The following is an 18,810-nucleotide window of genomic DNA, read 5'->3' as shown; positions in this document are numbered from 1 at the left end:
TACTGTTAATACTTTTTTGATATTGAGTTACCACTCCAACACAAAACAGTGGATGATTCAGAACTTATGATATTCCATGTAAATATTAATGCTAACAAAGCATAAAAGCTCTATAGGCTTAACAGATGTGATGAAACTGTACTCAATTGTTATGTTTTATCTCATTCCTTAGCTTTAAATGACTTGAAGTGCTCAAAAGTTCATGTGACTTTAGTCAAAGTTATACACTGAATCTATGAAACTAATGAACACAAACACATTCTTTTCCTAAAACATTTAGATTTTGATACATACATATAAAATAATAAATAAATTAATCTTAAGCTTCACAAATCAATTGCATAAAGCACTGAGCATGCTATGATTCATTATTTTGAAGAAATCTATGAGAGTGAAGTAACTTTAGAGGAATCGGTGATATGCATGCATTTGGCTGAAATTAGTCACAAATAATGCAAGTTTTGTTATTTATAAATTATGAAAACTAAAACTTTATGATAATTTTATTTCAACATTCTTGTTCTGAGCAAGTATAAGTATAAAATTTATTATCAACAGGTGATGTTACTACTATTTTCTTTATTTGCACCTTCTTATTTTCTATTAAACCTAGAGCACTTTCAGAGACTTTGTTTTCTGAGATCATATTTGTGGAATCTCCAACGTATTTTCAAAATTTTATATTCCAATATTTAAAAAATTTAAAAGTTTTGAAACATCCTTTAAAAATTAAACATTTTATAAGGACATAATTTATACGAACGTCAAGGTATTTTATACTATTCATTAGACTAATAATTTTTGTGAAGATACCTTACTTTGGCCACAGCTAATCCTAGGTAAAATTCTGAAATTGCATTACCTAAATGTTAAGTTAGTCCTAGTTAAAACCTTGAAATTACTACTGTTGCATTATCTAAATATCAAATCAGTCTTGCATGAACTTGTGAAATTACTCATTTTGCAGTACCTAAGGTATGCTCAATTCAATGTCATGGATGGGCAGAACTTTCTGCACAACAGTAAAGTGACTTGAAACAGTGTTCTAGACTTCTTCCAGCAGTTCTCAATGAATAAGTGATGTAAAAAAAACAACAACAACAAAAAAACAGTGACATTATTCAGATGGCAGAGAAAGTGTACCAATAAAACATGTCCCTAAAATATTTTGCCCCAATTCCTGAACATGTTTTGCAAACATAACTTTTTTCAATATTGTCTAAAACAGCATTGATTTATTATAATTAGTCTAGTCACTTACAAAAGAAGGATATCCTTAGCAATTCAATAACAAAACAGCCCATCTGCCTATGAAACTTGCATGCAACTAGCCTTGAGCTAATTCCCACCTAAAAAAACTGTACTACTGCATGATGACATCATCATGCAACAATATCCTTCCACCAATAGGAGGGTGACACATACAAACTCCTTGCACAGTAACTCCCCTTAAGCACTTGCACTTGAAATAAATTCATGCTTAGAAGATACAAGAAGAAAATGCACAAAAAGTGGGGGAGGATGGGTGAGAAAATGTACAAAGGTATCTACTTGAAAACATTTTCTGGTAAGAAAAATGTTTTCTTTTGAGATGATACCTCACCTTACTCCACACATTCAAGTATTGGAGGGGCCAGTGGAAAAAATTAAATCTGGATAAGCTCCCTTCAGAAAGTACCTAAAGGAAAAGCCCATGGAGTGTTCCAGTAGTAGGAGCTCCAAAGGGGCACACCTGTGGGAGATTTCATCTCATATGGACCAGGGTATACCCTCACCCGAAAGGAAACAATGGGAAAGGCAAAAAAGCCCCAAGTGTCACAGGTATGGGTAGAATTAGATCATAACCAAATAAGCACCTACACACAAGCAGTCTGCAAGCCAAGAAGTGTAGTATAGTTAGGGCATGATCAGATAGACCAATATAAAAAAACAACTCACCATTTCCATTGATAGACAAACAAAATTTAAGGATTACAGGAATAGGATAAGAAGAAGATTACATGATTGGAAATACTGGCTCAGAGATCAATGGACCGGACAAATCCCATATGTGAAGATGAAGGGATGATATCACTGGGAAAAAAAAAAGAGACATGTGAGATTGGAGTAAGAACAGGAACTGGGTAGAGAAATAGGGGGCCCAGACATCAATTAACAAAGAAGAGGAAACCAGGGTTGTGCTGGCTAAAGAGGTGCAAAAACAGGATTTGACAAGGAGTGTTGCATATCAAAACAAAGATATGAGGGAGGAGGAGAAGAGGAAGATATGAATACAGAAAAAGGTGATACTAGAACCAAAGGATGAGGAATTGATGTTGAGAGGAGTTGCAAAAGCATCGATAAGGAGCATGCCTAACTGAAAGCAGATGCAATGAAAAACCTAAATGTAGAGAGACCACTCCATCAGTAGTATCTGGTCTGGCTGAGAGAGGCAATTTGCCACCAGGTTCAGAACTCCCAGCACCTGACAAGTTATGAGACAAACATAATGATAATGAGCCCAAAACAGCAGGTTCGATGTGCAGAAGCAAACAGTCCTGGAATGGGTACCCCCTAATGTTTGATGTAAGAAAATAAGTAACTGTGGAATTATTGGAGTGACTAATGACCAACCAATCCACATGAACAGGTAGGAAATGGAAAAATTCACAATGAACCATGAGAAGTTCGAGTACATTGATATGGAGTGAATGCTCCTCTAAAACCCATACACCTGACATCATGTTGTTGTTCAGAGACACACCCCAGCCCATCCTGAAAGCATCTGTGAAAAGATGGAGATCCTGTCAGGGAGAAGCTGCAAAAGGAAAAATCCATTGTGGTATTGGGATGATCAAGACACTAGGATAAGTCCTCGAGGAGAGGAGGAGAGAGGTGTACAATCAAGGACAACAGATCCCAAGAAAGGTTCCTTGGAGAAGGTACATGTGCACATGGCCCAAAGAAACAAGTGGTTTCAGGTAAGCCAGAGTCCCCAAAATCAAAAGAACCTTGTTGCAGAGTGTAAGTGAGAAGCACAACTCCTGATGACTAGACATTCCATTACTTGCAAGTGAAGAGGAGAAGGCTGAGCATAACCGAGATGAAAATTGTAAAACACACTCAGATGTCCCAAATACTGGGTAGGCATGAGAAGAAATTGGAAAGCTTGACTAGTCAGCCCAGCCTCCTGTAGAAGATGGTAAGTGTGAGAAATTGAGTCCTCCTTATAAGAGACTAGGAGAAGCCAATCATCTATGTGATAATGGAATCTGAGTCCCAGCCCAGCTCTTAAGTATGGTGAGCAAATGCCCCATAACTTGTTTAAAGACGTAAGAGGCAGATGCAATGTCCAAAGAAGGCTGAATTCCAATGAACAAAACATCAACAATGTCTGGAGGATAGGGCAATCAGGATATGTAGAAAAGTGTTTGGTACATCAAGCTTGGTCATCCACAGATCTGGTGAAAAAAACCACCAGTGAGAAAAAAAACATCTTGAACTATGGGATGCCTAGAAACCAGTTGAGAGATGATTGGTTAATAACTGTATGCAAGTCTCCAGTCTTCTTGGTGAACACAAAGAGATGGGAATAAAGACCCAGAGTAGGAATAAATACCTCCTCAGCATTTTTGGCCAAAAGATCCAAAACAGCATCCTTGAGATGCTGAAGATAAACATGGTCAGAAGAATGAGGAAAGGAAACAGGAAATGGGGAGAAAGAGAACAAATGTGGAGAGAAATACTTTGAGTGAGAACTAGAAAACTCATCTGTTGGTCAAAAAACAGAGACCAAAAGCTGGTGAATGAAGACAGGCGCCCACTGGGCGAGGCCTGACAGGACAGACACAGACAAAACGAGCAGTGACCCTGACATCAGGAAGAGGGAGAATGGGAAAAAGAAGAATGGGATGGGGCAGGTCAAGAAATGGGAACAGAAGGGCAAGGATGAGAAAGACATGAAACTAAGAAAAACAATGAGGACTGATCTTTGGCCACCTTGGCCTTTGTCTTAACCCTTTCAGTACAATGTTTTTACATCGTAAGTAGATTAGGTAACTCTTGTCAAGTTTAATTCCAAAAATAAAAACAATTGATGAAATTGTTTGAGACTTTAGAGGAACTTTCCTAAAGGCATGTAGTTTCAGATAAATCAAATATTTAATTTTGATTTTTTGTACTATTTTTACTAAAATTTGTTATTTATTGTAATTGTTTGCAGAATAGTTTCAGTGCAAAGTGGTTTTTGATGTTAAGTATATAAATACTTTTTTTTTTACCTTACAGTTTTGAAATTTCATTTGCATAACACCTGTAGAACCTCTTAAATTAATATAACGTTTCTTTTAAGGTGAATGTTTACATCTTCATTTTCTCTATCATATCACTAACTGTAATTATTATCATCAAAGTACAGTGCAATGAAATGTTTAAAGTTAAGAAGTAGAAATATGTATTAGGGCATCAAGAAATAAATATCGCATTTTGGAATACTTTCATTAACCACACCCCAAAAAACATACATCACATATAATAGTTAAACAAATTTCCTAAACATCATGTTAGTGTAGCCTATATAATGTGTAAAGTTTAGTATACTCTAATCCCTTATAGTGATGACACACGACGAGACACACATTCAGCATGTAATACTGTTTGAATACAAGAAGGGAAACAATGCCTCTGTAGCCACAAACAATATTAAAGAAGTTTATGGAAATGTTTTGAATGTTCATAAGTGTCAACGATGGATCAGCAAATTTCGTTCAGGTGACTTTAGCTTTAAAAACTGTAATGGCAGGGGCCGACATGTTGAAATTGATATTGATGCTCTGTAGATGTTTGTTGAGTGTAACCTAAGGCAACACACTCATGATATGTTTCTGAAATTGCATGTCTCTCATTAAACAATACGTAAACATCTGAAGAATATGTGAAAATTCCATAAAGGTGTTTGGGTGCCTCACAAACTCTTCTGGCGCGTAATGCGCGTGAACCATTTTTGGACAGAATTGTCACCGGTGATGAAAAATGGATTCTCTATGTGAATATTAATGCCAAAAACAATGGCTCAGTCCTAGACAAAAAGCACTTTCGACCCCAAAACCTGGACTCCATCTGCAGAAAATGATGCTTTGCATTTGGTGGGACATCAAAGGAGTAATTCATTTCAAACTCCTCAATCCACAGCGAACTGTCAATGCAGAGATATATAGTCAGCAACTGGAATGTTTAAATCAAGCCCATCATTATAAATGCCCTTCACTCGTCAATTGGAAAGGTGTTCTTCTTCTCCACAACAATAGCACTTTTGATGCAACACAAGATTATGGAGTTGGGTTGGGAAGTTCTTCCCCACCCACCATATTCTCCAGATATGGCACCATCAGATTACCATCTTTTTCATTCACTGCAACACCATCTTAATGGGAAAACGTATGCAAATCTGGAAGATGTTAAAGAGGACATCAACGTGTTTTTTGCTTCAAAACGAAGTGATTTTATTGATCAGGGCATTAACAACCTGACTGTAACATAGAAAAACAGCTTCGATAAGAATGGAGACTATTTCATTTAATAAATGTTTTGTTTTGATATATAAGTTGTTTGGGTTTTTTCATCTAAAAAAAACAATATTAATTTCTTGATGACCTAATACATACCTTTTAACTCTTCATTGAATAATCATACAATATCTTCTTTTGGTTATATTCATAATTTTAGGTCTTTACCTTTCCATTTAGTTTATTTTTAATATTTTATTTACTTTTCCTGTTCTAAGAGACAATGTTAAATGCTAGTGAGAATGAAATCAGCAAACAATGCTTTGGCTGTTTGACATATGTGGTAATGAATATTGTGCAGCATTTTTTAAAGAACAACTAGGAGATTGTAGTTTAAAAGTAGCTCTTTCTATTAGTTACAAACATGTAAATCAAATAAGTATATGTTGCTTGAAATAGCATGTCAAAATAAAAAGGTGGGCTAGGCTACTGTCAAGGGGTGAGCAAATTTATTTTTCTCTGTTCTATAACTTGGCAATGGAATTTGAACTAAGAATGGATAAACAGTGCTGTATATGAGTAAATTCAGTCTAGACATACATGTACATTGTATATAAAACTATTATTCAAGTACAGAGACATAACTTTAAAATCTGTGATCACTTGTGTGTCACATGAAAACAAAACTAAAGTTTAAGTTTGTTTTTTCTAAAAGTTTCTTTTGAAATACAGGAATTCAAACTTATATAATATAAAACTCTGAATTATAATGCACATGATAATGCTAATTTCAGTAAAGCCTTATGATATGCACAAAACAGAGTTTTAAAGAGTGAGGTCTCATAGTGAAGTAGTTAAAAGAATCAGGAACACCCCCAAAAACCTCTGGGTGAAGAAAGTGAGCCCAACAAAGATCACTGAGATAAGAGGGAGGCAGGTACACATCAGTAAGAAGAGCATTGCAACCCAACAAGTGGCAAGAGCAGAGGCACCAAAAAAAGAGGGATAGAGCAGCAGTAGTAGTACAGGCCAAAGTGGTAAAAAGGAGGGTATGAACCTCTCCAGAAAATCAATCAGAAGCCTACAACATAAGATGAAAGGATGAGAGGTAATGTAGGATGGTGGTAAGAAAAAAAATAAAGGCACAAACAACTGGCCATTAGAGAGTGAAATAAAGTTAATGAATATGCCCCTAAGTACGTAAAAGATATTCTAAAGATTGGAAATCAAGGAAAGGAAAAGAAGTCTGGCTATAAGCCAGGACAAAAGAGTTGAGGAGGACAAGACACATGGGTGCAGGTGTGTAGTTGTTCTAGAAACAATTCTCATTAACCCTAATATCGGACAAAGGAGGAAAGACAAAGTAATCAAAAGACACAAGCAAAAGAGAAACAAAAGAACATACATCAGCTAAATTAATCCAAGTAGGAGGAGGCCCAGCATGCATGAGGGAACCAACAACACACTGAACAAAGGCTGTAACATCCTCAACAGACAACAGGCCCCCAGTAGCTACAAAATACACAGGTCCCATGTTAGTAACATCATCACCATCACAAGACAAAGTAGAAGTTACTGTTACTTGAGAAATCATTTAAGGTATTGTTCTGTTTTTTTCACTACTGTAAAGAAAGAAATGCTTAAACTAGAAGAAAATTTAAGTTTTGTTCAAGACAATGCCAAGGAAAAGAATGAAGTTATTTCAAGTACAAGACTTAAGTGGAGTTACTGTGCAAGGAGGTTGTGTTGCTTTCCTATTGGTGGAGGGCTATTGTTGCATGATAATGTCATCACGTACTAGCGTAGTTCACGTTCATATGGGACTTTTTAGGTGGGAGTTAGCTTAAGACTAGTGGCATGCAATTCTCTTAGGAGACACGCGAGGAAAAAAGCAATTCTGTGTAAAGAGGTGAGGTGTCATTTCATAATTATTGTTGAGACATTACCTAAGTGTGTCAAATTAGTCCTAGATAAAACTCTGAAAATAGTGTTGTTGCATTATCTAAATAACAAATAAGTCCAAAATGCAACTCTAAAATAACTACTGCTGTATTATTTAAATGGCAAGTCTTTAAAAGGTTTATTTCTAGTTGTCTTACAAAGTGTTCAAATAAAATCTATCTCACTAAAGGTAAGACTTAAAAATTATTGTATCTCAATATAAGTAAAAGAAGTGTTTCATTTTTTGCTCTGTACCCAAGTTTGTATTTTTTTTACAGATTTCAGACAAATACAATATGAAATATAGCTGATAAAAATAAAATGAAGCTGTTACAAGTTAACTAAATATCTATTTTGCAAAATAAAACTTTTTAAACCAGCTTTGTTATTTGGATCAATGGACAAATATATTACTTAAAATAGCTTTACCACTGATCTTCGATAATAATTTGTTGAAATGTTAAACACATTCCCCTTTCTCTTACCAACTATAGTTATAACACTCTATTATATGTTTTTTCCCAGTATTGATCAATGAAATGAATACGCTGTTACTTGTGCATGTAATACGTGACAAATTTTAACATCTCACAATCAACTTTCAAGAAAAAAAGTGTTTATTTTTGATAAAGAATGTTTTTTGAAAAGAATTTATAAGGACATGTAGTTTCATGAAGCTCTTAAGACATTTTACGAGTTAATTCAACTAAGAATAAATTATATTCTCCTTCTTGATATACTATTTACATAAAAACAAAAGCCCGTTGCAAAATACACATTTTTCTTTTAATTTCCCATTAAACTGATAGAAATTACACTTCATCAACTTAATCTAGTTCACATCATAGCCGTTGTTGTTCATGCAATGTGATAATATAAACACGTCTCTCAGCCACTACTATGCCTGTCATATCCAACTTGGCCTTATGATCCCTGTAACTGGGCAAAAGGCATCATTGGAACTGGATATATTTGATATACTGTGGATGACATATTGTTAAAATTCTTCTTTGCTTTCACTCACAAGTTATTAGAATTACATGCTAGAAAACTGAAAAAATTCACTAAAATCTTTATTTACCAGTTCTAGTATTTAAGCTTAACCAGATGATAAGTTTTTGAAGTGATTAATGGAGAAGAGAGTAGTTTGTTAAGTTGAAAAGAAAGCACTTTAAAAAATATTACAAAGTATATTTATGCTGCTATTATAGTTTAAAATGACTTTGAAGCCAAAACTTTTTAAATTTACGTTTGTGCTGATCTTTAATCATGAAATAATCTAAATTTGAAAATTATTGTAAAGCAACATGTATTTTAGAATAACTTACATACATACAAAAATAAATAAATATATGCATATGTTAATGAATATTAAAAAAAACACCCATTTAGTGCATCTAGTGCATGATGATGAAATGTCTATACACTAAAACTTTAATGAATATGAACAATTTACACTATACAACCAATCAGCACCCATTTAAAGATGATCCCAGAGGAAAAATAAGATTATCATCAACATCACAGTCAAGTCATGCTGGTATCGAGCCAGTAACTCCTTCGAAGGAGGAAACAAAGCACATCATGCAAAAGGAAAAATTCTAAATTTTCATTGACTCCTTTTAAACTTCAATATGATTTCATGGATTTGCATTCTCTCCCTGGTAAAACAAACAGGAACTCATCAGTATGAAACTGCAGAGTAATGATATTTCACACATTAAGTATGCTGCATCGATTTATGTTATGAAAAACTTGTAATTTACTGTCCATTCCATCCAACCTGCTTTAGTTTTGTTTTCCCCAATTTACAGTGACTCCTTAAATTAACTCACCATACATGTTGTTGGTCTGGTTATATATACCCTACTTCAGAAGTTATTTTAATGTTTGATGTTAATATCCTCTATAATGCCCTACTACATAATTTCTAAAGTTTGATCAATTTTTACCCCCAACCTCATCTAAGCAGTTGAATAATCCAAGATTAAGTTGTGTTGATAGTAGGTTATCCCAAGTATGTTAGCACATCCTACTAACAGTAGGTCAAGTACAAACTTTAAGAATATCAATCACATTTTTTATATCTAAGCCTTCAAGATTGCATAACTAGAATTATACTATACAAAATAAATATTCCAAGTCATGGGCATCCACAGAAACTTTTTTTTTGGGGGGGGGGGGGTAAAACATGTAAGTAGGGGATCAGCTTTTACAGAGTAAGCCAACAGAATATGTAATATGTGTGCTTAAATGTAAACACGAATTTATGGCTTGAATAAGAATTACTAAGAATAATTAGTTTAACTATGATGTCAAGTTTATAATATGTGCAATTTTTTGTGAAATGTAAGGGGGGGACAAAAGTCCCCATCTTGCCCTTTATTGTGGGTGCCCATGTTTCAAATAACTTGAACAAAACAATTTTGAAATCGAAGGCAGTCTTACCATGATCATATATAATCACCACGTGCAACAACCATGTAAAAATAACTACATAAAGTCACCATACAGAATCATTCAAGTCTATAAAACTAAAAATTTAATTATTTTTTATTGTAACAGATAAAACAAGCTTTTTTTAAATAAACAATTGTTAAGGGCCATGCAAAGGTTTCTTTTCTTTCTTTATAATATTTTGTATATACTTGACCACCAATATTTTAAATCTTTTAGTATGAAGTTAAATAATTCAGATTCAAGCAATAAATAAACAATCATGAGAGCATAATGAAAATGTGTTTCTGTAAATATTTAAATGAGCTGACAAAAAACAATAAAGTCCCAGATTTTAAGTGCTTAGTTTTTTAGAAGTTTCTTTTTTTATAAGAAACTAGCATAGTACCCAGCATTGCTTAGATAAAAATGACTAACCGATTTAGTTCTTTATTGATATGCTAACTTATTTATCCACTGTAAGTCTTCTTTGTACATAATACTTTTTGTCTTGCTATCAGGCATAAAGAAGAGATTATTTTCACTCTCTTGATCAAACATTACCATAAATACTGATCTTTTCAATTTGACACCAATTGGCTGTCCTGTTTGCCAGAAATTGCTATATTAGCCACTTTGGCCTCAATTTGCAGACTCAAAACAGCCTCTGAGGCTGTGGCCACATAACCAATGTTACTTCTTGCACAAAGGTGTATCTGTACCCTGAGTTTGGAGTTTTAACGATGTGGCCATGCATAAGAAACAGACCCACAGAAGGAAAAAGAGACATTCGTGCTTGAATATATATATATATATATATATAAGATGATTAAACACAAGAGCTATATCTATAAGGTATTATAAGTTCATTCTTGACACAACTTTCATGAAAATACTTTTCTTTTTTCAAAGTCAGGCACTGTCCTGTGAATGGTCTATTTAAATAAATTACTAGTATGGAAGTAGAACATTTGAACCAAACACTATTTAAAATGAATAAAACCTAAAGCAGGTTCCCTGCTCTTGGAATTTAAGCTACCGAAATTAAAATCAATGTTAACTTAAATCTGGATTTACCTGCACTGTTTTAAGTAAAGTAAACAGGATTCTTTCATTGGTTTGAATTTAAAATCAAAACCCATGTGTTTAGAGTGTGTAATTTTGGCATCCCCATTTTTAACACAATACCTTCCAGAATTACTTTGGAATATATAAAACAACAACTTATAATGTACTTTACTTAAAAGTTGTATTTTAACAGGTAAGAGTAAAGAGATGCCCATAAATAGGTACAAGATAAAATGATGCAAAATTTAAATATCATTTAGTATCTGGCAACTATATGGAAACAAGTGAACTAAACTTGAAGCATATTGAATTCAATACATTAATAAAGAACATGACAAGACTAGATTACATGCGTATATTTGAAAAATAACATTAAACATTTTTCTTTTAATGAAAATTATGCATTGCTATTTCTATAAATATCTACTGACACAAGCATTTGTAACACGTACAAACCCCCTACAAGGAATACAATAGATATCCATTACCTCAAAATTTTCATCATCATCTAAATCCACCAGGTGAGCAGAATTGGATCCATGTGAATCTTCTTTCTTTATCATTCGTCCCATTGGATCAAATGGATCTACTACCACTTGTTCAGTCCCTTTGATTTCTGCTCGGCAAAATGGACAACCTTGACCTTCTGAGTCCTACATCGAGAGAAAAGAAGTTATAAAGAATGTGTTATTTTAATCATGAAAAAAAGTATATTATATAGATAAATGATAAAATAATAATAATAACACACTGTGTTTGCTCATATTAGATGAAGTAAACTTTCAAACAGTGGAACAGAGAAAGTTTCTGTTTGTTTAAACATAAAGCTGCACAATGGACTATTGGTGCTGTCTCCACTGCAAGGATTAAACCCTGAAATTTAGCATCATAAGCCCTCAAACCTACTGTTGAGCCACTGGGGGGAGAAGGTTTCACTAAATATAAATGAAAACCCAGTAATATTAATACAAAAGTCTACTATTTGGAAGAGATACACAAAAGTTGTAAATAATTTAGTTAATTCATTTTCTAGTGAAACAAATCTGAATGCTTTGTTTTCTTAGTATAAAAAAATTTTTAAATTATGAGTTAAGTATCAAGTACAACACTACTTACTGTAAACTAATGTGTAAACAGTGTAAAACTTTCACAAAAATAATTTTTTGGTTTTGGATAAAAAAATTTATGAAAAGTTATAATTTTCCTACACTGAAAACTTATTTCCGATATGGTACATTACCTCTTCTCACATGAATAGCTATTCTCATTCAGTGCTGCCCTCTATACTCAATTTTTTTTATGCATGCCACCCCTTCACTGGCACTGACTGATTCCAATTCGTCTCTCATGTGACTCCCTCTATTCATATCCCCCGAACTATCACTTCAAGTTTTGGCAGAAAATTGAAGCACCGGTTTTCAATGGGGAGGAAAAGTGGGAATTGTGAGTGGAAGTAAGTATCTATCAGAAATACATTTTTAGCGTAGGAAAATTATAACTTCTGATACACTACATTAACTCCACTCACATAAATAGCTAGAATCCCACATTGAAAAGGTGGAGGCACTGGTATGAGTGAAAGAAAAAAGCATCCAAAGTACACTCTCCAACAGGAGATCTTGGGAGTTGAAGATCATACATGGGAGATTGCACCACTTCTGAACCAGGTATACTCTTCACCCATCATAGAAAGATGTCGCTAGAGGTAGGTATAACAGCAAAAGTGGGAACATGAACCAAAGAATTTGAATGTAGAAATATGTAAGTCAAACAAAAGTGTGTGATATAAAATATAGAAGTGTGAGAAAAAAAAATAAAGACTGGGAAATTAAGTTAAATTAAAAGATTTCTTCAATGTAAAGAAAAAATAATAATGATGAAGAAATCCCACTTTGGAAATTAAACTATAAAAATCATGATTCACACAAGGAGCACCAAAAGAAAAACATCTGAACACGAGTACTGCCAAACAAGAAGTGATAGTTTGGTAGAACTGAATAGAGAGAGTCACATGTGTCAAGAGTGTATATTGCACTCTTATTGGTGGAGGGTTGATGCATGATGTTTTTGCATGAGAGATACATTGGAATCAGTCCATTCCAATGGAGTGGAGACAGAAGGCTTGTGGCATGCATAAAATATTTTTTCATATAGAGGACAGCACTGAACAATAATAGCTATTTATGTGAGGAGAGGTAATGTACCATATTGGAAACCATCTATTAAAACAAAATTGGTTAAAAATATTATGAAAACATGATCGTTTGGAAGACTGAAATAAATTCACTTGCTTTCTTAAAAGGTTAGAAAAAATAGAGTTATAATATTTTAAATGTGTTATATGAGATTTTAGTGCTAAAAAAATTTACACAAAATGGGTAAAGACTAAAGGTGGGATCTTAAGTGCTAAGTCTGTGGTCATTATTAAAACATCTGAGAAAAGTCTAAGAAAATAAATTTACCAAGAAAAAAAAACAATAATACTAAATATTTATATTATGTAAATAAATTTGGAAATGTTAAACAAATACAACAAAGTTTTCAATGGTTGATTCATACACATTCTATCTTTACTGCTTGTAACTATTATGTGACTGATATTTTCAAAATGATAATATTAGCTACAAAAAGAATCTGATAATCCACTATCCCACAGTCATTTGTCTGTGCAAATTGTCCCCTACTTGTGAAGCATTACAGATTTCATTACATTATTCCAGTTTTTATAATAAGCCAAAGCTACAACTCTAATCACATATTACTCTATGTCACATTATTATATATATATATGTATATACATGTATCTGGTGCATAAATTATTCCTATTTTATAAATTGTCAAGCCTTCTGTTCAATTGTAGCATCCATAGTAACACTAGCTTATTTTTTTACAGAGACAAAAGAGAAAAAACAAGAAGTTTGTATGTACCTGCCACGATGTAAGACAAGGAGTGCATAAAAGATGACCACATGGTTCAATACGAATGTCTTTGTCATTTTCTGCACAGATTTTACACAACTGGAATGTTGATCCCATTTCACAATACAGCTCGTACTGCTCCTGAGTTACTCTGATGTGGTCTTCGGGAGTGGCCTGCACTGCCCAACTGAGGTCTGGATTTGTGTTCCTTCCATCAGGATACAAGTAACTTAAAGACAAAAAAATAATAATCACACAAAAACTCATTTATATGGCAACAAAGATAGTTAACATATCATGCTGCAAAATTTTAACAGATTTGAACAAGCATGTTTATTCATACAACTAGGATGGATGCACTAGAAAGAGAATTTATTCCATACATACACCATCATTATCTACAATAATATGTGGAAAAAACTTTTAGATAAATGATACGACAAAAAGCTTATCCTGTACATAAAATCACTTCAAACTAAATATCAGTTTATGGTTAGCTATGATTACTGTGATCATTTAAAACTACTAGCCAGTGGTATAAATTCATAGCCCAGTTTCTTAGACAAAAAAAACGTTGATTTTACTTGAAATTTTTCACACTGTTATTTTACCACAGGAAAATTAGAACTTAAATCAGTGTTTAAAAAAGAAAACTCCTATAAACTATCAAACTAAGTCCACCATTGCTGAATAATTCTAAAACTTTCCAATTCTTACTAAACTTTCCAAACAATTATTGTATTCATCTGAACATTACTACTTTGTTTTTTATCTTAATGTGCAATAAAGATTATAGCAGATTATGAATATTTCAATGTTTCCACTAAGCCTAATGTATTTGATATCAATTTTACAAAAATTTACTACAATTAAAAAAAACAATTATTTTTCAGACAACTTATACTTATGTTGAGCTCATATCTTTAATGGAGTAAATCTTATGAACATAAACTTTTTTTTAACTATTGTTGTTGGTTGTGATTCATATGTATGTATATAATTAAAAAGAAAAAACTATTGTCAGTGTTTGGTGGAGTGTATAACTGAGAAGAAAAAAAATAATCACCACTGATGTTTTAACTGATGTTTTTTCTTACACATACACATATGGTTAACAAAAAGATCACTACTAATGTCTAGTTAGTTGGCTGTCTGTATAAGCTACTAAAAGAGTCCAAAGTTAATGCTTGATTTACTGGCTGTCTGAATGAACTACCAAAAGAAGGTAACATCTGAATGCCTACTGAAGTTCACAGTCAATGGCTGCTTGGATAGTTGCTTACATGTAATGCCAAAAGAAGCTTTCAGTTGATGTTTGATAGGATAATTGTTTGTATGAACTAAGAAAACTCAGCTGATGTCTGGTTGATTGACAATATAATTTCTGATACAGTAGATTACTTCAGCTCACATAAATAGCTAAAATCCCACATTGAATAGGTGGAGGGACTGGTGCAAGGGAAAGAAAGAAGCATTTGAAGGACACTCACTAAGATAAGATAGTCAGATTCTAAGACCTGATGTGGGACACAGCACAACTTCTGAACCAGGTATACTCTTCACCCATCATGGAAAGATGTTGCATATATGGGCAGAAAAACAGAGGAGCACATCCAAGTGGGAGAGAACTATGGCTGGATAGAGATCCAAACTATGCAATATTTATGAAACTCAATGCCAGAAAATATAAAAGTGGATAAAATGAAAAGGATGTGCCCCTAGGTGTAAAGTGGCTAGGGTGCGATGGACCATACACGACAAGTCAACTACATCCAAAACCCATGATACTGGGAACTGACATCCATGCAGGGATAGGATGAGGATCATACCATCGATAAGTCAACTACAATCCAAAACCCGGCCGCCAGGTATCGACATCCTTGTGGGGATAAGAAAGAGGATCATATCATCTTCACCTCAAGTTCATGAGATTGGAAAGAACTGAATGATTTATCTGGGAACTCGACATCCAGCATCAAAAAGATGTCTGTGTAATGTAAAAATCTCACTCAAAGATATAATGACTGGAACCACCTCAAGCACAGTGACATCCTTGGAATAATAAGCATCGAGGGATAGTGGAAGGTGAAGAAACATGGTAATCTGCAAGTACCTCCACCGTGACCACAACACGGCCCACCACCCCAGTGGCTTGGAAGTGGAAATGGAAAAGAGTCTCAAACTCCACAAAATGAAAAAAGGATGAGAAAGTGCTGTGGAGAGTAAGAAGGAAGGACAAAACCTGAGACAGTGCAATGGGTGACCACAAAACCCTATTTTGGAAAGCAGACCATATAAATTTATTAAATACAAGGCATGACATGGATGGGCAGCTATCCCCTTTTGCTTTACCCATGTAGTTCATGGGTGAGTACAGTACAGGATGGGCAAACATATGAAGCAATGATATTGCAAGGATAAACCGACAAGCGATTTTGTGGAACACCCCACCTCTGCAGTGTGCACTGCGTGGTCATGGAATCATAATATGTAAGTCAACATGGTCTTACAGTGCAGATTAAAGAATACCTGAATAGACACCACTCGCCACAGAGTGTGATCCATTAATAAAAAAAGAGGGGAGACATGCCCCTAAAAAATAAGAGGTATATATATACTAAAAGGTAAATTACCCAGTCACAGTCTCATAAAAAAGTGAAGGATGGCAACAGGTGGATGACAGAACCACATAGAGGGCAGCACTGAATGAGAATAGCTATGAATATGAGATGAGGTAATATACTGTTTCAGAATTCATTTTTTGAGACACTTGATGCATCTGAGCTTCAATTTTTTCAATTCTGAACTTTTTAACTTCTAAAATAGGCTGCTGCAGTTTCCAATCACTTAGAAACACATGCTATATATATAATTACAAACAAGAATATAAAATTTGAATCTCCTACCTTCTTTATTTTTGAAATATATCAATAAGTTTGTCATCCACCACAGAAACCCCTCCCTCTCCTTGTGACTTTTAAGATTGTTTGTTAAGAACTTATAACCAATAGAAAGAGCACATTCTCCTCTACATAAATCTTATAGTTCTGTATTCATTTTTCCACCCTAAGCCAGTGCAAGTTGATGGATTTCAGTTGATCAGATTTGGTAATTGAACAGAAACAGAATTGTTTTTAACCTATCTATAACTTACCTACAAAGCTGAATAAATTATAATAGTTTTGACACATTCTATTCTAGTGTCTGATATAGTTGTTTTGTTCCAAAATGCATATTTAAAAGCAACATTAATTTTTTTAACACTCAAACTTGTTAAATTCAATGAGGCTTAGGGGAGAATGTCAAACATTTATATTCAAGTGCTCCAGTACAAGATGAGTACTAGAAATACTTGTTTTACTAATGCATGTTTTTTTTAACTGCTATATATAGTTTAACAAAAGTACCTAAAATGTAAAAATTATAAACTTTTCAACTTAGCCTAACAAAACTTCAGCAAAATAAAATGTCTTATATAACACTAGCATAAGCTCATTGTGAAACATGACACTAGATAACATGCTGTTTACATCAGTTTTACAATAAACAGCTAATGGGTTCCAGATACAATTTAGTGCTTTGACACAAAGATTATTGCTACAGTGGGTATAAAGAACAGCAACATAAATATAAAATTAAAAGAAAATGGATGCAAAAAAGGTTAACACTTGAAACTGTTAAGATAGTAACTTGGAACTTTGTTATCAATACTGTAGTCAGTGTATAGGGAAAAATTGTATTATTGATTTTATTTCATATTTTTCAACTTTTCACTTCACTGTATATTGACAATTTCCCTACAATCAGTGTTAGGGCAGAGAAAATAAGAGATAACATATAAATTGTTATCCAAAAAATTAAATATTCATTCATGAGATTCTAGAGGTTATTTATGTGAAATGTGAAACTGTAAGATGAATTGGTTTATTCTTAACATAGAAATAACCTTTTGCTTACACTACCTCAGTACAAGCTTCAGAAATTAATTCACAGAAAAATCTTTAGTAGAAATACTTTATTAAAAAATATGTTGTTAATGTGTACAAAATACTTCCAATGTTTAGTAAAAGCTCACTGCATTTTGTGAAGATACACATAGTAAATTCAGAATTATAGTACATATAGTTTCACAGTACAACCAATTTCATTCTTATAGGGTTGGTTAACAAATTTTTGTTGGTTCTATAGATATATGTACATGTATGTATAAATATGTACAGCAAATAAAAGTTAGTTGTTAACATCTCATTGATTAATTACCTACACAAATATACATTATACAAAAGTACGCGAAACACTTTGGATAAAAAAGTTAAAGTTCAAAGTTTTATTTACCAACAATACATTAACATTTATCATATGTACAAAAAGAAAATTTGGCATGACATAAGAGTAAATGATTGAAAAATAATTCTCAAAACATGCTAAAGCTATATGGAAATTGTCCTTTGAAACTTATAAACTTCTATCTTCTAAAGTACTCTCTGCTAACTAGTAATCTTTCTCTACATGTTGATAATGAATAACGATGCTTTTTAAATTATCATATTACACATTAATGGCAGTCAGATTTAACAAATTGTAGATTTCTAGATTTTTATTTACACACACACATAAACCCACAAAGCAAAAGAGCTTTAATTCCCTGAATGTTTATATCAAATTTCTACCTGTTACCTTCTTTTGAACTCATCTACAGTTTGAACAAGTTACAAGACATAATATTATTTTGTAGAACTATGGCTAAGTGTAAAATCGAAAGCAGATACGACAAACCTACAGTGATGTTAGTTTAAAACTATTCTTTTAAAATCTTAAGGGTGTTGCAAAATAAATCACACTTTTTCCCCAAGAGCATAACAAAATAAAATAAGATTTTAATTCAATCAAAAAAGTAATTCCAAGTATCAATATTGCTTGATTGGTCCACCATTGTTCTCATGCACGAGTTTTAATTCAATTT

General features: G+C 33.3%; 1 protein-coding gene across 1 annotated transcript in view; it reads right to left on the bottom strand.

Moving 5' to 3' along the window:
* LOC106465096 (E3 ubiquitin-protein ligase CBL-like) overlaps positions 1-18,810 on the bottom strand; it is a 73,602-nt gene that overhangs the window by 25,004 nt on the left and 29,788 nt on the right. Inside the window, exons 5-6 of the mRNA XM_013925292.2 lie at positions 13,857-14,076; positions 11,417-11,581 (exon numbers count right to left, since the gene is read on the bottom strand). Of these exons, the coding sequence (XP_013780746.1) occupies positions 11,417-11,581; positions 13,857-14,076 (385 nt within the window). The remainder of the gene's footprint in view (positions 1-11,416; positions 11,582-13,856; positions 14,077-18,810) is intronic.

This window comes from Limulus polyphemus, unplaced genomic scaffold (genome assembly GCF_000517525.1).
Source record: "Limulus polyphemus unplaced genomic scaffold, Limulus_polyphemus-2.1.2 Scaffold1834, whole genome shotgun sequence".
Taxonomy (NCBI): domain Eukaryota; kingdom Metazoa; phylum Arthropoda; class Merostomata; order Xiphosura; family Limulidae; genus Limulus; species Limulus polyphemus.
This window is presented reverse-complemented; position numbering and strand designations above follow the sequence as displayed.